At 37.2% G+C, this 20566-nt stretch overlaps 2 protein-coding genes and 1 pseudogene across 2 annotated transcripts; 2 read left to right on the top strand and 1 right to left on the bottom strand.

Annotated features, from left to right (window-relative positions):
• Window positions 1–3991: 3991 nt before the first annotated feature.
• On the top strand, window positions 3992–12454 carry LOC120128871 (annotated as a pseudogene).
• Window positions 12455–12945: 491 nt separating this feature from the next.
• LOC120128870 lies at window positions 12946–13281 on the top strand. The gene has a single exon (XM_039146484.1). It carries the CDS (start codon window positions 12946–12948, stop codon window positions 13279–13281), a length of 336 nt encoding a protein of 111 aa, XP_039002415.1.
• Window positions 13282–13884: 603 nt separating this feature from the next.
• LOC120128784 (calcineurin B-like protein 3) lies at window positions 13885–16539 on the bottom strand. Its single transcript, XM_039146415.1, has 9 exons — window positions 16429–16539; window positions 15678–15903; window positions 15418–15500; window positions 15237–15296; window positions 14961–15069; window positions 14720–14772; window positions 14554–14634; window positions 14342–14454; window positions 13885–14225 (listed from the first exon to the last, which is right to left on the bottom strand). The coding sequence occupies exons 2-9, from the start codon at window positions 15799–15801 to the stop codon at window positions 14168–14170; spliced, it is 681 nt and encodes a 226-aa protein (XP_039002346.1). The 5' UTR covers window positions 15802–15903; window positions 16429–16539; the 3' UTR covers window positions 13885–14167.
• Between the last annotated feature and the right edge of the window lie 4027 nt (window positions 16540–20566).

Below are 20566 nucleotides of genomic sequence, written 5' to 3'. Positions count from 1 at the left end.
CATTGATCAACTACAATAGCATTAAAGCCGGCTTCATTGAGTAACATGTTGAATTTGGAAAATGTGATAGCTGGAAAAGCTTTTTTTCCTTATAACTCTTGAAATCATAATTTGGAATATCTACTGCTCCCTCATGCCTCAAGTTCTCCATAGAATCTAATAATTTCTCTGTGTCAAATAAATCTGCAGAAAATGAAATTCAAAACTCCAAGTTTAGCACATGTGCAGGATATCAAGTAGTTGAAAGTTCAGAACAAGGCAAATAATCTCTGACATCCCCATTTACTCACCGGGATGCTTAAATTTGTATTCATGAATGATTGTGTTTATAATAAAATCTTAACCACTCTTCAGTATCTTTTAAATATAGAAAAAATCTTTTTTTAAAATATATTTATTTTCTATTTAATTATTTGCATTATCCAAGAATCCCCACTAATGCAAAATAAATAAAAGATTATTAAAAACGAGAAAATAGCAACAACAAAATTAATTGCTTAAGCACTAGTATTTGTTAGATTTGAACTAATACATAGTGCAATAAGCAATTCTTCTCTTAACAAGTGAACGAATTTTGAACTTATTAAAATAGGAGTAAAATTATGACACATGACTAATCTCATATCCAATTAAGTTTCGCGATAGATCAATCAATTTAGCCAACATATCTCGGGATGCTAGTCAGTTCTCTAGAAAGACAACACAATATCGTTCATAGAAGTTGGCAAGTTCTTCACACTTACGTAGGTGATTTCAACAAGTCTATCTTTGGTAGCTTTATCGATCAGCCGAATAATGGCAAGAGGGGGGTGAATTGGCCTTTTTAAGAATTTGGTAGAAGCAATTGAAAAATTAAACTTTTTGTACACCGATTTAGAGTGGTTTGACTTTCTCAAACAAAGTCTACATCCACTATTTTAACATCCACACTAAGGGTTTCTCAAATCCACTAGATTTGCTTACCTTTAAGGACAATGTGTAACCTTACAAACACTTCAAGGTGTATACCCCAAAACCTTGAATACACACTCTCCCAAAGAGTAAATACAAATGAAGCAAACAAAGAGATAACCTCACAAGACAAATATGTTTGCACAATTTAAGCACTCACCCAATACACACTTGCGCAAAATAAACAACGTAGCTCACAAGTGTGATTAAAATGAAGAATTTAACAAAATAAGCACAAAACAAAACTTTGATGTTGGTAGGTTGGTTCAATATGTTTCTTGTTGACCTTGGGAAGCTTTGACCTTCAATTTATACCTTCTCCATTCATTCTAGCCATTTAGAGTCGTTTGGGTATCATTGTAGCCGTTACCTACAATATAAAACAACATTTAATGCACAAGGGATCGATCATTTTTTCAAATAATTCGACTATTGTAAGAAATGAATCAATCCTTTAATGGAAGGGACCAATCTTTTCATCGAAGGATCTATCCTTTTGGTGAAGGGATCGAACCTTTTTGTAAAGGGATCGATTCTTTTTTTAAGGGATCGATTCTTTTTCTAAGGGACTTTGAATTATTTTTGATAAAGTTTTGATCAATTCCATTAAGTCAAAAATTAATTTTTCAAATTATTGTTATATCAAAATCTTAATTCAACAATCTTTTCCTTTTTTATATAACAACTCTTTGAAAATTTGTTTTTGAAAAATTCTCCCCCTTAGAAAAATAATAAAAGGATTTATGAATTAAAAAAACTTTAAGCTCCAATTTTAATTAAAAATATTTTTCATTTTACACATACTTCTCCCATTTTTTGTTATATAAAAAATAATTCACAATGTTAGAAACAATATAACAAGGAGATAAAGTAAAAAAAATAAAGCTTGAAATAATTAAACACATGGAGAATTATATATGAAGCATCAAGTTACTTTAACATAAATAGATAAATCCATACAAGGCATAAAATACCAAAGTCATAAATTCAAACAACCAAATAAAACATTCAAGTACCAAATACCAAATAAACATCAAAGATCCAAATAACATAAATGTAGCAAAGTCTTAAAATCCAATAATGAAATGAAACGATATGTATGCATAAACTAAGATGATGATGAAGGAGGGAAGGAAAATTCGTCAAGCTGACGTTGAATCACTCAAACTTCCTCGATCATACGATCCTCAAGAGCATCCTAATGACGCTCGATCACATCAAAACGGGAGTCGACATGGGCTCGAAGAGAATCAAATGACTGAAGCATCCTCTCCTCAAATCCTCAGAAGAAATCTACAGGAGGTGCCGAGTCTACGTGATCTGCTCTCTCATGCTCATCATCCATATGCTTGTCGTGACGACTACAGACCCAATGCATGGATCCCTCGGGCTTCTTCGAGTAACCGATGTTCGTTGTGAGTCCATAGCTCACGACTTTGTTAGATGCAATACATCCACCAATAGTCGCTCTCACGAACGGTAGATAATTTTATGCCTCGAGCACTGATTCAATGAGAGACAATGAGATGCAACAAACGATCGTTTAGGGAGAAAATGGTAGCTTTATTGTTTCTAAGACGCATCTCGAGAGGAAAATGACCTTTTTCATTATCATTACCAATAAGAGGAAGGTCGAAAGTTTGAGCAATAAAGTCAATAATGATGGTAACAGGCTGACCCATAAGATACGAAACAATGGTCCGATAGATGGTGCCAGAATGAGTAGTGGATGACACACAAGCATTCGAGTAAAAAACTCGAATCAAAGTGTGATAGGTAGGGCCATGAAAGTTTAAAAGAATATAAAGTTTTATATCTTTCAAATTTTGCTCATAAGGAAAACCCAAATCATTTAAAAAATTAAAGTTAATTTTTTGGGCTTCTTTGATTGTCGATGAGTGAAAAAGGAGTCAAAACGCTCATGAGCTTTGCGCTTTTGAAACGTCGGTCAATCCAAGAGTCGATTGAGGATTGTCCCTTTGAAGCCATAAACTTTCTCTTAGGCATTTAAAAAAAAATATATATGAAAATTAAGTTTGAGCCAAAAGATATGTTTAAAAGATGTTAAAAATGATTTTGGGAAGAATTAAAATTGGAAATTGGGGTGAAAAATGATGTATGGTCGAATGGTTTAAGGAGGGTGGTTTTTTGTTAAGGACTTTTATCGAAGACCTTGTGGGTGTTTGATAAAAAAAATTGGGATTTTTTCAAAAATGGGTTATGGTTAAATCTCCCTACAATCAAATAAGTGATAAACAATTTAAAAATTATTCTCTAACCACCTAATTCAACCCAATTTAACTGAATTTAAAAAAAAATTAAAAAGTTAAGATTCTGAAAAATTCTTACCCAAAAGTGATGATTCCTTCAAAAAAGATGTTATGAAATGTTGAAATGATGAATGAGGCTTGATTTTCACACAAAGTCCACAAGAAATTGATTTAGATTTGATATTTTTTATGAAAATCAAATTTTTGGGTACTTTTGGGTTTAGGTTCAAAATTTTGGCTTTGTATAGATCAAATGCGCTTAAACAAGCCCACAAGTTTACTTACTTTTTGTTACCTTGAATATTGGACTCTTTTGAGTTTTGGGAATTGATGTTAGCATATGTGTATATATTGTGTCCTTTTGCAGGTTTTTTCTATCCCGTTTTTGCCAATATGTCTAAACGAACCTGTTCTTCCCGATCCCACCCTCCTCCAAATCCACCTCCAAATCCTATTCCTAATCCCGTTTCATATCCAAATGAGCTTACTCTTCAAAACTCGTGCTTTAATGAACTCGATCGCCAAACTCTTTGGCATTATTATTCGCAATTTTTTGAGTATTTGCTCCTTAGGGCGAGCGTATGCCTTCTCTTTCCACCATTATCGAGCTTAATTTTAAATACCTTTCGCAACTCCAATCTTAGAAACTAGACAACACCTTCAAAAACAATCTCATTGTCTTTCAACAACTTGTTCATATTTTCTATTCAAATGTTGTTTGTGTTGTTGATCAAACTCTAAATGCCACTGTTAGTATTCACTCCTATCTCATGGGAAAATACCTTCACATAGATACCGCTTCTATAGTCCGAGACTTAGGTCTAGAACTTAAGGGTATATACAATGAAAGAGATATGGTTGAATCCCGTTATAAGGTTGGTCATAGTATCAATACCCTAAATATTCATGAGCCTTTCTTGCAGCTTATTATCACTTGGTGATTTAGACCATTCAATGGTAAATTCTCCACCCTTCATACCGTTATATTTGGTGGATCCATTGCTTCAACATCATAAACAAATAAATTTTCCCCAAATTATCTTCAGTGAGCTTGCGACGTCATCAACAACTTCCAATCTAAGAAATATGATACCCTTGTTTATGGTTGTCTTCTTAGCCGTATTTTTGTCAAAGCCGGTATCAATGTCTCTCTTGATCCCGTTATTCCCCTAAGCTCCTAGCTTGATATTAAATATCTTCGTAAATCTTTTGATTTTTTTTTAATTTCTCTCTATTATTGAGGTTTTTGTTGATTATAATTTTAATGCATGGTTTAATGGATCTGATCTCTCTTGCTTTGAAGTTTACGGGTTTGGTTTACTTAATTGCATGATAACAAAATTTGTGGGTTTTCTGTTTGTTTTCAAGTTATGCAATGCTCTGTTCTTTGGTTGCTCACTTTGATGGCATATTACATTTGTTAATAAAAGTTTCCCTTTTATCGTTTGATTTACTTTATTAATAGGTTATTAAAGGTATGAGGCTTTGAAACTCATTTTCTTGAAGCTTAATTAAACCTGCGATTCGATAGTATAAATCTTTTTATTTTTTCTGGGTTTTAATGTTTACCAATATTGAATTATTGTTGAAAAATGTTTGTAGGCTTTGGACAAGATTAGATTTGAGAGCTTGACAGACAAGACCAAACTTAATGCTCAACCAGAGCTCTTTATTCACATTGTACCAGACAAGACAAACAACACCCTGTCGATCATTGATTGTGGTATTGGCATGACCAAGGTTGGTAAGTTCATTATTGCTTCATTTTCTTGTACAATTAGCTGTTGAATTTTTAATTAAGAATGGTGTTAATGTGATTATGTATCTGTTATTTCAGATTTAGTGAACAATCTTGGTACTATTGTGAGGTATGGGACTAAGGAATTCATGGAGGCATTGGCTGCTGGTGCTGATGTTAGCATGATCGGATAATTTGGTGTCGGTTTCTACTTGGCTTACTTGGTAGCCGAGAGGGTTGTTGTTACTACGAAACACAATGATAATGTTATGGAATTAAAGAAATAGAATAGGATTCGAGGAAGAATGAGAGAATTTAGAGAAGAAAAGAGTTCATTCATTTAATGCATAAGGAATTTTTACAATCAGAGCTGGTATTATTTAGTTACAATAGCCATAGAATGTCTGTCAACTATCCAAGATTCATAACAGCTTACTAACAGAATGATTCTTCTCTTTCTTTTCTTCTTCAGGTATTGGGCCTTCGTTCTTGGGCTGCTCCAACAGACAACCATCTCGCACGGCCTGTTCCTTTGATGTGGTAAGTTTCCCCGTGCCTACCACGTGATTTAATTCCCAATCTCTATCTTCAATCCATAACCCTCGATCCCCATTTCCCAATTATTCCTAAATGCTTCCTCGCCTCTCCTCATCGATACTTTCTCGTCCTTCTTCTTCTCCAACCATAACAATACTCACCCCTCGAGACGAGCCTTGTCCCCAAGGATCAAACGCAGAAAACTGACCCTTGAGAGTCGAATAATCCTCCCAAGTGTCATTTTCTTCAGCAAGATTCTCCCAGCGAACCAAAAGTTGAGTCACAGGTTTGCCGTTTCTATTTACGATTCTTCGAGCCATAATCTGTAAAGGTTTGATTTGTAATATTTCGTCTTCATCCACTATAAGGGGTTCAGTGACAACATTCGTTGACTCTCCGATGAACTTTTTTAAAAGACTGACATGAAAAACTGGATGTAATCGAGAGGACTCTGGTAAGTCTAAACGATATGTGACTGTTCCAATCGTTTCTAGAATTCGATAAGGCTCGAAATATTTCGCTGCTAACTTCAAATTTTTTCTTAGGGCAATGGATGTCTGCCTGTAGGGTTGCAATTTCAGGTAAACCATATCTCCTACTTTAAAAACCCTTTCAGTTCTATTCTTATCCTGCTGTTGCTTCATTCGATAGCTTGCCATCTGTAGTTGAGTCTTAAGCAATTGTCTAGTAGCCTCTCTACTATTCATAATTTCTGCAACTGTTTGTATTGTAGACTCTGTAGGCCAAACCATAATAGGTGGTTTGTACCCATATAAAGCCTGAAAGGGTGTTAACTTTAGGGCAGTATGATAAATGGTATTGTACCACCATTCAACATGTGGTAGCCACTTAGCCCACTACTTAGGTTGATAAAAACAAAGCCCTCTCAAATACTGCTACACACACTGATTAACTCTCTCTGTTTTCCCATCTGTTTCTAGATGGTAAGCAGTGATGAACACTGTCTTAGTTCCCAACTGTTTCATGAATTCCTTCCAAAAAATACTAGTGAAGGTCTTATCTCTATCAGAAATGGCCATTTTAGGCTGGCCATGTAACTTGTACACATTATCCAAATAAAGCTTAGCCACCTCTGCTGTAGAATAGGGGTGAGCTAAAGGTAAAAAATGATTGTACTTGATAAATTTATCCACAATTACCAAAATACAGTTTTTCTTAAATGAAGTAGGCAAACCTTCAATAAAATCCATAGTAATGATCTCCCAAGCCTGGTTAGGAATAGGCAGTGGCTGTAGTAATCCAGGCTTTGCTAAATGTTCCACTTTTGTTTGCTGGCAAGTCTTACAACATCTAACATAAGTAGCAACCATAGCTTTAAGATTTGGCCAATAAAAATTAGACCTAATCCTATAATATGTTGCCTGTGCACCTGAATGTCCCCCCTGAGGAGAATCATGTAAAGACTGTATAATCTGGACTCTAAGGCATCCAGTATCTCCAATATAAACTCTCCCATCATATCTAAGAATAGCTCCAGAACACTTCCATTTACTGTCAGTCATAGGACTAATAGTCAAAATTGAAATCCAATTTTGAGCTAAAGAATCACCCTTATAACTTTCTTCAATCTCCTAAACCCAACTAGGTATCAAAACTGTCACCCCCATAGCCAAACAGTGAGCTTCATCCTCCCATCTTTTAGATAAGGCATCAGCAACCACATTTGATTTCCCTTTTCTATACTGAATAGTATAGTCTAGCCCCAATAACTTTGTCAACCCTTTTTTCTAAATGGTAGTAGTCAGCTTATGTTCCAACAGAAACTTCAATGGCTCATGGTCAGTCTTAATAACAAAAGGTGCACTCTCCAAATAATGCCTCCATTTAGAAACATCCAAGAGAATATCAAGATATTCTCTTTCATAAATATATAAAGTTGAATGTCTAGGGCTTAGAGCTTTACGCAAATAAGCAATAGGTCTTCCATCTTGGGAAAGAACAACCCCTATACCACCAAAAATAGCATCTGTTTCCAAATAAAATAGCTTAGAAAAATCTGGCAATGCTAAAACTAGAGCAGAACACATAGCATTCTTAAGGCATTCAAAGGCAGTGTAAGCAGCAGAATTCCAATGAAATCCATCTTTCTTTAATAGCTGTGTCAATGGTTTACTAATAATACCATAATTCCTTATAAATCTTCTGTAGTAACCTGTTAGACCTAGAAACCCTCTGAGAGATTTAAGGGTTTTAGGCTGAGGCCAAGTCTGCATAACTTACACCTTGCTAGGATCAGTAGACACCCCTGCAGCAGAAATAATATGACCAAGATACTCCACCTTAGTCTGTCTAAAAAAACATTTGGACCATTTTGCAAATAACTAGTTCACCTTCAAAACTTCCAAAACAAGCTGTAAATGTTTAACATACTGCTGCTATATACCAGAATATCATCAAAGAAAACTAAAACAAATTTTCTAAGAAAAGAACTGAATAATTCATTCATAAGAGCTTGAAATGTAGCAGGTGCATTAGTAAGGCCAAAAGGCATTACTTTAAACTCATAATGCCCCTGATGAGTTCTAAAGGATGTCTTATGGATATCATCTGTTTTAATTCGAATCTGCCAATAACCTGACCTCAAATCAATCTTTGGAAAATAAACTGCCCCGTGTAACTCATCCAATAAGTCCTCCACTATAGGAATATGGAATTTATCTTTGATGGTCAAACTGTTTAGTTGTCTATAATCCACACAAAATCTCCAAGTGCCATCCTTTTTTTTAATAAGAAGACAGGGAGAAGCAAAAGGACTCCTGCTAGGTTGAATAACAGAAGAATAAAGCATAGTAGCTATCTGTTTTTCCACTTCAGCCTTCTGATTGTGAGGAAATCGATAAGGCCTTAGATTAACTGGTGTAGCATTGGGAATTAGAGGAATTGCATGGTCATGTGTCCTCTGAGGAGGTAGTCCTTAAGGTTCAACAAAAATTTTGTTGTATTTATCCAAGATAGGCTGTAGTTCAATAGGAACAGAATAAGAGTTTCCTGCCATAGTCAATAGGACAATATGGCCCATAATATCATAATCCCTTGCACTCATTTTAAGTAATGTAGCTCCTGATATTTGATGTAATTCAGTTGAGGACTGTTGACCTTGAATACAAATCTGTTCCCCTCCATGGTCAAAGCTTAAGGTCATATTATTGAAATCCATTAAAATTGGACTGAATAATTTCATCCAATCAACTCCTAAGTCCATGTCACTTCCTCTCAATTTAAGCAGCCTAAAATCATGTAAAAAAGTATGTCCTTGTATTTCCCATTGTACCTTGTTGCATCTAGCAGAACTGAACAACTGTTGGACATTAGCCACAGTAATGGCCAAAGGATAAGCAGTATTCACCTGTATGCCAGCATCAGCCCATTTAGAAGTCAAGAAACTGTGTGTACTGCCATTGTCAATTAGGATACTCAATGTTTTTCCCTGAATATTACCCTGAATTCTTAATGTATTATGGCCAATGCAGCCAGTAATAGCATTCATAGAAATTTCCAAATTTTCCACCTCTTGTTGTTGAAACTGCTCTGCATCATTAGGACAAACTTCTACTGGAGAAGTGTCAACTTCTTCAGTAATCACATTTAACTTCCTAGTCTTGCACTGATGACCTGGAATGTATTTTTCACCACATTTAAAATAGAGACTGTTTTGTCTTCTATAATCCATATATAGAAGTAGACTTTGTAGCTATTGGCATTGCAGTTGGCTTAGATGTATTTATGGGGATTGGGTAGGATGGGCTTTAAAAGAATGCCTGAATCTTCTATTTTCAAATTCTACTGACAGTTCATAAAGCTTGGCTTGTTTACATGCTTAAGACAAGTTCTTAGGATCTAAAGCCTTGACCCTATGCTTAATATCATCTATGAGTCCACTAATAAAAAGTGACACAAAAAATTCTTCAATCAAGGTAGGATTCTGTAGGAGCATATAAGGTTGTAACTCCTCAAACTTCTCCTGATAATCCTCTACAGACCCCTTCTGTGTTAATTTAGTAAACTCCTCTACAATATCAGAAAAGGATCTATCACTAAATCTGTGACAATTATCAGCTTCAAATTCATGCCATGTTACATGATGTTTCTGCATTATATAACCATCAAACCATATTTCTGCTTTGCCTGTTAAATACATAGTGGCTACCTCCACTCTTTATTCCATAGGCACACCACAAATAGAAAAATATTTCAAGCATTTATGAACCCACCCTCTAGGATTAACACCTTCAAAGAAAGGAAGATCTATTTTGGGTCTGTGCCACATAGGTCCTGAGCTGTTAAATGAACCCCCTGGACCCCTTTTTTCAGCTTCCACTCCCAGCATAGTAGGTCTAAATTCACTGTTTTTCACCCATTTGATTTTCAGGCCTAAGGCTATTCTTAAGGGCTAAACAAGCATTCGATTTAGTCTTTAATATTCCAGGTTCATCCGTTTTGTAGGTAAATCTAGACTTATCATTCACCACAGTCACTAAAACATGAGTCTTCTCCCTATTTTTAGAATTATCAGGAGTGTTTACCTGATCACCTTCAGACTGCTCTTGTTCTCGATCTTTGCCAGTTAAAATCTTCAAGAGTTTTTCCACATATCCTTGGTTGGTAGCCATTCTATTCTCCATTGCAGTAATTATGTTCTCTTGGGCCTCCCACCATTTAGGTGGATTAGAATCATCGTTACCCTTTTTCACCAATGTTGTTAAATCTTCCATCTGTTTCTGTAACCCAGCTAAATCTGCCTCCATACTCTTATTTTTCTTTGTCATGCTCGTGATTTACTTTCCAGAACCGAAGCTTTCGATACCAATTTATTATGGAATTAAAGAAATAGAATAGGATTCGAGGAAGAATGAGAGAATTTAGAGAAGAAAAGAGTTCATTCATTTAATGCATAAGGAATTTTTACAATCAGAGCTGGTATTATTTAGTTACAATAGCCATATAATGTCTGTCAGTTGTCCAAGATTCATAACAGCTTACTAACAGAATGATTCTTCTCTTTATTTTCTTCTTCAGGTACTGGGCCTTCGTTCTTGGGCTGCTCCAACAGACAACCATCTCGCCCGGCCTGCTCCTCTGTTGTGGTAAGTTTCCCCGTGCCTACCACGTGATTTAATTCCCAATCTCTATCTTTAATCCCTAACCCTCGATCCCCATTTCCCAATTATTCCTCAATGCTTCCTCGCCTCTCCTTATCGATACTTTCTCGTCCTTCTTCTTCTCCATCCATAACAGATAATGAGCAGTATGTGTGGGAATCTCAAGCCGGTGGATCATTCACTGTCACAAGGGATACCTCTGGGGAGAACCTTGGTACGGGTACTAAAATTACTCTTTTCTTGAAGGAGGACCAGCTCGAGTACCTCGAGGAGCGACATTTAAAGACTTGATTAAGAAGCATTCTGAATTCATTAGCTACCCTATTTCGCTTTGGATCGAGAAGGAGATTTCCGACGATGAGGATGAAGAAGATAAGAAGGATGAGGAAGGGAAAGTCGAGGATGTTGATGAGGAAAAGGAAGAGAAGAAAAAGAAAAAGATAAAGGAGGTCTCGCATAAGTAATCATTGGTGAACAAACAAAAGCCGATTTGGATGAGGAAGCCTGAGGAGATAACCAAGGTAGAATATGATGCATTCTACAAAAGCCTTACAAATGATTGGGAAGAGCATTTGGCTGTCAAGCACGTTTCGGTTGAGGTCCAACTAGAGTTCAAAGCTGTCATCTGTTCTGAAGAGGGCACCATTTGATCTTTTTGATACAAGGAAGAAGCCCAACAACATCAAGCTCTATGTTAGGCGTGTCTTTATTATGGACAATTGTGAGGAGCTCATTCCCGAGTTTCTTGGCTTCATTAAGGGTATTGTTGACTCCGAGGATCTTCCTCTCAACATCTCCAGAGAAATGTTGCAGCAGATCAAGATTTTAAAGGTTATTCGCAAGAATCTGGTCAAGAAGTGCATTGAGCTCTTCTTTGAAATAGCTGAGAACAAGGAAGATTACAGTAAGTTCTATGAGGTCTTCTCTAAGAACCTCAAACTTGGTATCCATGAGGATTCTCATAACATAAACAAGTTTGCAGAATTGCTCCGATATCACTCTACCAAGAGTGGCGATGAGATGACCAGCTTGAAGGACTATGTGACCCGAATGGAGGGTCAAAATGACATCTATTACATCATTGGTGAGAGTAAAAAGGCAGTTGAGAACTCACCATTCCTTGAGAAGCTGAAGAAGAAAGGCTATGAGGTTCTCTATATGGTTGATGCCATCGATGAGTATGTTGTTGGTCAGCTCAAGGAATTTGAGGGCAAAAACCTTGTGTCTGCAACTAAGGAAGGCCTTAAACTTGATGAGAGTGAAGATGAGAAGAAAAAGAATGAAGAATTGAGGGAGAAATTTGAGGGTCTTTGTAAGGTCATCAAGGATGTATTAGGTGATAAGGTTGAGAAAGTTGTGGTCTCCGACTGTGTTGTTGATTCTCCTTGCTGTTTGGTAACTGGTGAGTATGGTTGGACCGCCAACAAGGAGAGAATCATGAATGCCCAAGCTTTGAGAGACAACAGTATGGCTGGATATATGTCGAGCAAGAAGACGATGGAGATCAATCCTGAGAATCCAATCATGGAAGAGCTGAGAAAGAGAGCTGATGCTGATAAGAACGACAAGTCTGTGAAAGACCTTGTTCTTCTTCTCTTTGAGACTGCTCTCTTCTCATCCGGGTTCAGTCTCGATGTCCCGAACACCTTTGTAAACATAATCCACTGGATGTTGAAGCTCGGGTTGAGCATTGATGAGGATGCAGGGGATGCTGAGGTTGATTCTGAGATGCCTCCATTGGATGATGTTGATGCCGAGGGATCCAAGATGGAGGAAGTTGACTAAGACTATAACATGTTATGGTTTTTTTTTTCTGATAAAATCTTTTAGCTCTAATGTTTTAGTAATGGGGAAATCTGGAGAACTTTGAATGTGCTTATATTTTTGAAATATATTCTTAGTTCCTCATAAAGCTCATTGTGCTTTTGTTATTGGCAATCATGTTTTAATTAGGTGAACTGCCTGGAGTAGTTACTAAATTTTAGTAAATTCTCATCTTTGCCATCAAGAAAAGTTTGCAGTTAAGTTTAGTCCAGCTTGACGCCATTGTTGCAGCTAATTTACTCCACGGAAAGCTATTGCCTCTTAAAAGAGGAACCATGATCATGAATGCCTTTAGCAACTTTATAATGAGCACGCATTTTATTTTACTAATCATTCCCTCGTCAATTTGGCTGACGCTAAAACCATACCCTATCCATGGTTTGTAAATGGCCCGAATTCGTGGCGAAACGCTCCCTCATCTTACTTTGCATAGACAGTAACTTGCTGTCTCATCTTCAACACCAGTTATGGTGATCAATTTGGTATTATTCCTCCCCGACCCCAAATGGTATGGTCCGCTCATAGGAACAGTCCAGTCAAGGATCAGGCACTGTTGGAGCTCACTTCTGAAGGTAAACTTGTCTTGAAAGATGCTAACGATACTCAGGTTTGGTCTAAAGGCAAGTCTGTCTCGACCTCTTGCTGCTTGAAAACCAACCACATTGTTCGGCAGTCATTCGACCACACGACAGACATTCCAGTCCGTGGCCAATGGTTAGTGTCATGGCAGAAACTGAGAGCCAGTATATTGCTACATGATTCGAGAGAAGGTTTATATGCAGTTGCAAATAACATTCACCGCTGCTTATATGGGTTCAGATCCTTCCCAATTCTATTGTAGACGTTTACTCGCAACCAAATGATTATTCATTGTACGCCAGTTATTGTGGGCTCAACTCTCGGAGCTATGTTTTGAGTTCCTTATTTGCGCTTTCTTCCCCCCCCCCCCTCCTCAGATTTAGGGAAGGGTTCCAAGAAGTCGAGGAAGATTATCTAGACAGCTTCCGGGGCATTCCCACTAGATTCTCTTAAGAAGAGTTGAAGAATGTTACCAAGAGTTTTAGCAACGAGCTCGGTGAAGATTCGGGTCTGTTTTTCATGGAAACTTACATTAAGGTTCTGAGGTTGTGGCATCTCGTCGGCTTTGGTTTGGTTAACAAGTCCTTCATGACTGAAGTTCAGACAACTGGAAGCATTCATCATTTCAATCCAATAGGCTAATAGACAGACCGCTAGATCAATGGATCTTTTCAACAAAAACCATGGAACTACTCCCGGTTGGCAAATTAGAAGATCGATTCTATAGATATAAGTATAACCAAAGTCGAGCTCATAATTTTTTCCAAACATGATAAAAACCCCAAAAAGATCTTGAACAAAAAAGTTGGAATCTCACTAAAACTGCTACTGATTTGCTTATTTGCCTTGTTCAACTTTTACATTCTCAGACAGATTTCCATATTCCAGAATAGAAATTGAAAATTTCTTTTCAAATGGCCCCACAGTTCTTTTTTACATTACGACCATCTGAAATTAACCAAAATCACTAAGAAGAACCACCAACAGAATATTCAATGGTTGAATATGGACGCACACAAGAAGAAGAAAATTAACCAATGAACCAAAACCTCACAGAGGCTCACTCCCTTTTCCGATTTATATTTGAATCTGCCACCACATCCCGTATGAAATAAGGCCAAATGAAAGCTTTAACCCAATTGCTGATTTCAGGTATCATCGACTTGTGAGTGGAAAACAAAGCTCGGGAATGTTGTGGTGATATCTCTGCTCAATGAAACATGCAAAGAATAGTTGCAGTTGAGCACACATCACTATCCGTAAATCTTTTACGATAACACAGCTGATAACTTTGCTTACTACAGAGTATATTTGGAACTTACTTGAGGTATTGCAGGGTCATATTTTTCAGAAGGGATGGATGTCGCAAAACTAAACTTCGCCACTCTTCCTTATCAATCCTCCCATCATGTTTTGTATCAGCTTCCTCAAAAGTCTGTCAAAAGGATCCGAAACTTAACATGTAGAAACTAGACCGAAGAAAACAAAAATTACAAGAAATACAGCTTCAATTAAATCAGATTTAAGTTACTACCTTGTCAATTATACTTTCTATAACATCATCTGAAAGGTTCATGCCAGACTCAGCAAGTGTGGCCACTACCATTTGCTTGACCTATAAATGAAAAATATATATATAAAGTGAGAAATGGAGAAAAAGGAACAAACAAAAATGATCAAATCAAAATCGCAGTACGTACCTCCTGTCTCTCAATGTAACCTTGCTGCTTGAGATCATATAGTTGAAAAGAGACTGCAGATGAAAAAAATATAATAATTGAGAGAAGGTGAAGCACTTAGTTACTGGAAGCAGACATGCTTAAGTTCATAATTTTATTTCTAGTTATCTAGATACAACCACCAAGTTAACAAAATTAATGTTATGACCAAATACGCAAATAGAGGACTTGTTGCAGACAACTTAAAATATTGGGCACATACACTCAATCTTATCGTCAATAGGAGCATTTGGATGAAAGACAGAAAGAGCACGGGCAAACTCTTCAAAACCTAGAATTCCATTATGCTTTGTATCAAACAAGTCAAAAACCTGCAGTGAAATCAGAAATACGTCAAAAGTAGCTCAAGACAAGAAGCTAATAATTTGTGCTAAAATACTACAAATAACTGGAATAACTGGCATGATGAGATCGACAAGAATTCTTTTATCAATAATGAAAATAAAATAATAATTAACATTAGATAAAAAAAAATTACCCGATCAGCAAACAAGCTCTCCTTTTTGTTTGTTTTGAATAAGGCCAGTTGAAACTCCTCCTGCAATAGAATATAAACAAAAGTCAAATACTAAAAGGACCATCCAAGTTCAAAAACTTGACAAACATAACAATATGTATTGATTCACAATAAAATGTACAAAAAAAGTAATTAAAGAAACCTTGTTAATCAGCCCATCATCTATCACCGCACTGCTTATCTTCTTGAAGAGTTCATAAAGTGCTTCTATTTCACTTACACTAACTGCATCAAGGTGAGCAAAACAACAAATTCCAGTAAAATGAATTACCAAATTAACATAGGCAAAGTCCGAAGAAGACGTTAAATTATGCAAAAGCATTGACACTATCGTTCTAATAGTAGGGTAAAAGCTAAACAGTATAACCTAAGAAGAAAAGAAAACGGAAATTGATAACATACAAACTGTCTCCCTTGCGAGAAGTTCAGGATCCCCGAGACCTCTGGGTTGCTTGTACAAATCAATATCACAACAGTGCAATACAGAAGCAAATAAATGCTTCAATCCGTCTAAGCACTGCAACATGAAACCAAGATTTCAACCAAAATCTGTATGCTTCAAACCGGAAAAACCGAGCCTGATTTGTGAAAATCAGTGTGCTTAGCGTCCTCAAACTCAAAACAATATCTGTTGCACAAATGAAACCAATAAATATCTGAGGAAAACTATGTAATGTTTCCTTTTCACTCATTACATATAATCAATACAATCAGATAATGCATACAGCAAATTCAAGAACCAAGAAATACAGAACACGAGAGGGAAAATAAGAATAATCATACAATTAAATAATTTCGTATACGTCCAGGTTGATCACAAATCACTATGCTTTATTTTTCTCAAGAAATTGCAACAGTTAGAACTTGGAATGATATGCATATATTGAACAGAAATTTCCAATAAAGAAAAGAAAAAAAAATATCAAGAGCCCAATTCAAACCTAAAAAATCACGCCTTCATAACAAATTGAACATGATAAGGATCCAATCTAACCAAACCTGATCAAGATCTACCGAAAGCATGAAAAAACTATAAATTAAACTATTTACTTTCAGCTAACAAAGATTTCAAAATACGTTCTCCTCAATTTTCTCGGAAAACAAACAGAGGGAATAAACGAATTTATGGAACCGAAAATATGTTAATTATTACCTCTTCTTGGGGAGAGTGAATGGGTATAGTATGGGAAATCTGTGAAACCGGCCGTGACTTAAAATAGAGATGGCGATTGAGAGAGCTGGAGATTTCAATGATTTAGATATACGCAGACATGAAAAGAATTATAGAATATTTTTAATTAATTAATTGAAAATAAAAATGTATATATAAATAAATAGTAATTAGATACTTACCAAAATTTGACAATACGTGGCAACTGATGCTGTTACTTTGATAGGGAGGTTGCTTTTTGTTTGACAAGAGCAGCTTCGTCACTCGTCTGGACAAGGATAACTAATACGGCGCCGTATTGTATTATTGATTCACCTAGAATTTTTTTTAGAGAAAATAATCTCAGTGACCAAAATTCTCATATAATATACGATTTTAACCAACTTTTTCCGGATTTGCCAAAATGACCAACAAAATCGCAATGCGATCACTAATTCGCAACGCGATCTCCATTATCGCAAATTCGCGTTGCATTTCGCGTTGCGATGGTCTACAGTGTCGTTGCGATTTTCCCAATTCGCAATGCGAATAAGTAAATCGCAACGCGAATTGGGAAAATTGCAATGCGATACTGACTATCGCAATGCGATACTTACTATCGCAATGCGATAATACAAAATCGCAACGAGATACTGACTTTCGCAACGCGATTCTGACTTTCGCAACGCGATAATACATAATCGCAATGCGATTTTCAAAGCGCCATTAGTATCCTGGCCAAGTATTTTATTTTTAAATTCCAAACACGAATATTAATATATTGGAACACTGAACCGTCCACAGTATATCCCGTAATCGCAACTCATAACCTAAAACCTTAAAATCACAACTCAGTCCCATCTCTATCTCTCACTCTCTCACCCATCTCCGACGAAATCCGTCCCCATCTCCGGCGAAATCCGTCTTTCTCCATCTCTCAGAGAAAATCAACCAATCAACCAACCTTTTTGAAATTTTTGCGAGGGTTAGTTTTTTTAATTACTGGTAATTTCAATAATAGATTAACCATTTCACTTAGATTGCTTATTAAATCAACCGAGAATCGCAACGCGAAATGCAAATCGCAACGCGATTTTAGTTTCGCGTTGCGATTCTCTCGTTGCGATAGTCAAATTCGCGTTGCGATAGTCATTTTCGTGTTGCGATTTTCATTTTCAGAAACTATTCTTCTTCTGCAAATTGAAACTTGAATGAATTGCATTACTTCAACCAAAAAACAAAGACAAATACGAAATTCACAGTGTTACAAATTTAAGTTTGAAGAATAAACTACTACTCTTTATGTTTATTATTGTTTTTGGTATATCTTCACAGTGTAGTTTTTGGTATATCTAACTTAGTATGTTTATTGTTTTTGTAGAACTTTTATTCGGCTCAATTGACCTTAAGAAATAAAGTCAGCCTGGCCAAAACAATTGCGTCGAAGCTTTCACCTGCACAAAGAAAAATGTTTGAGGATACATGCTTCGGGCCATGGCTGAAAGTACAACATCCCGGTGGAGATGCGATGTTGACACACTTGTTTCTTCAAACCATGACTAGCGATCTACCAGAGACTATACAACGTCGTGATGAAGAGATATGGTTTGATTTTCCACCGGCGTATACGTGTTTTGGGCGGGAGGAGTTTTGCTTAATCACTGGTCTACGCTTCGGACACGATGATGTAGGTCGGTACACTAGACACATTACCCGCCCATCATGGCTATCCCGGGTTTTTCTTGAGCTGGAGAGGTCGAATCTACACGTAGAAGACCTGACAAGATTGTTGAATAAGAAAGATGGTTTTACTCGGATGGATGACGTCGACGTTGTCCGAGTATGCCTTCTAATTCTTTTGCATGCCGGCTTTTTAGGCAGAGAGGCCAAACAACCTATTCCAAATGATCTAATCAAATTGGTAGAAGACCTAAATGCGTGGAACCTGTTTTCGTGGGGCTCGTATTTATGGAAAGCTACATGGAATAAGTTATCGTCTGCCTTGGATGATCGAAAAAGTTTACATGGCGATGGTTCCAAATACACTTTGACAGGCTTTATTTGGGCCTTTAAGGTAAGAATTTTTATATAATGTTTCCAAAATTATAAGTAATTATTTAACAATTACTAATGTTTGTTATTATATTGTTTGTAGATTTGGATATTTGAGGCCTTTCCCGCCATGAAGACATATGCAATAAAAACTTCAAATGATATTCCCAGGGCTATTTCCTGGAAGAGGAAACGGACCATACAATGGGAAGATTTACTACGGTATACGACAATAAATAATGTAAGTTAACATAAATACTACCATATGTTTATAAACAAGTTATTACTAGTACACGTTTAACTTTGTTTGAGCTTTTATATTGTTAGGAGGCCAACACTCCTCTACAGAGGCTGACACCCACGGAAGCTGAGCTTGCCACTGATTGGTGGCAAGCTAGTAAGCGTTTTTTTGATGGAACGGTTGATGAGCAGCCTCCACTTCGGGAGCCATCACCTCGCCCAGAGCTATCACCTCACCCAGAGCCATCATCTGATCGACCCGACTATACACCTCCACAACGACAGCCATCACCTATTCTGTCACATCATCGAGCCTCTTCTCCACCATCACCGCAAGATAGGCGACCGGAAAAGATGCCACGACGTTTATCTCCCTGTTCTCCACCTCAACGGGATGAGTTAGGGGAGTTACGTGATGAGGTCAATGCCTTGCGTGAGGAGGTCAGTACTTTACGCAAAGACGATGGTGCATGGCGTGTTGAGGTGTCTACATTACGCGGTGAGGTAGCCGCTCTACGTGAGATGGTAGCATCGTTGCAGAATGAGGTTCATACACTACGCAACGAGGTAAGTTTAAGATTTTTCATACTTGTAATTCATTCGGTTGCTGCCAATACTGCTAAACTGTTTTTGTTAGTATTTGTTTTTGGTTTTGTTTTTTTCTTTTGGTTGAAGTAATGCAATCCATTCAAGTTTCAAATTGCAGAAGAAGAATAGTTTACTTTCGCAACATGAAAATGACTATCGCAACGCGGAAATGGCTATTGCAATGCGAAATGAAAATCGCAACGACAAAATCGCAATGCGAAATGAAAATCGCAACGACAAAATCGCAACGACAAAATCGCAATGCGAAATGAAAATCGCAACGACAAAATCGCAATGTGAAATGAAAGTCGCAATGCGATCTGTGTTTCGCGTTGCGATTTTGTCGTTGCGATTTCATTTCGCGTTGCGATTTTCATTTCGCATTGCGATTTTGTCGTTGCGATTTGCATTTCGCATTGCGATAGCCATTTTCGCGTTGCGATTTTAAGTTTCGTGTTGCGAAAGTAAACTATTCTTCTTCTGGAATGTTTATATATATTGTCCTTTTAAATGTTTATATAAGTGCTTACTTCTGGAATGTTATCTGAGCATTTTGTGAACTATAATAGAATAATGACTTGAGTGAATACAATGCTAGTTTGAAACATATTTGTCTTTGTTTAATATCATGTCTGTTTATTTACTGATTTATGTATTAATTTTTTTTAGCGGCCCGATAAGGTGGATGCTTTACGTCGGGTTTTCCTTGCACGACGGAGTTCACGCATCAGACGGCGTGGACGTGCTATTACGTCTCCGTTCACCCCAATGGTGCGAAGACTCCGCAAGAAGAAGCCCGACTCACCTGTCATCCCTCAAGAGTCCCCTCCAATCGTTCAAGAGGCCCCTATCCTCCCTCAAGAGTCCCCCCACCGTTCAAGAGGCCACTGTCATCGTTGAAGAGGTCCCTCCCACCATTCCAGAGCCCGATTCACATGGGGTAATATATCGAAGTATTGAGAAACCCCCACCGGTTCCGGACGTGATGGATGAGAGTTGGCTCTCGTATGAGTTACCGGCTAGTACCCTTCCGGTATCTGAAGTGGAGAGGAGACAACTACCGGAAACAATTGTGGATAATACCCTTTGGGCTAAGACCGCAGTTGATTTTTATCTACATGAGCAGAGCCAAGGGTGTTACATTGACATAAGCAAACTCAACGATGAAATGTTTTTGTTGCTTGATCGGTCTTGGTGGGGTGTGCTATTAGGGGTTGAAGACAGTGGCTATTTCGATGGGGAGGTAAGTCTTATATTTGAC

Source organism: Hibiscus syriacus, unplaced genomic scaffold, assembly GCF_006381635.1.
Source record: "Hibiscus syriacus cultivar Baekdansim isolate YM2019G1 unplaced genomic scaffold, ASM638163v2 tig00110482_pilon, whole genome shotgun sequence".
Lineage (NCBI taxonomy): Eukaryota > Viridiplantae > Streptophyta > Magnoliopsida > Malvales > Malvaceae > Hibiscus > Hibiscus syriacus.
Note: the sequence above shows the minus strand (reverse complement) of the source record. Positions and strands in the feature narration are given on the sequence as shown.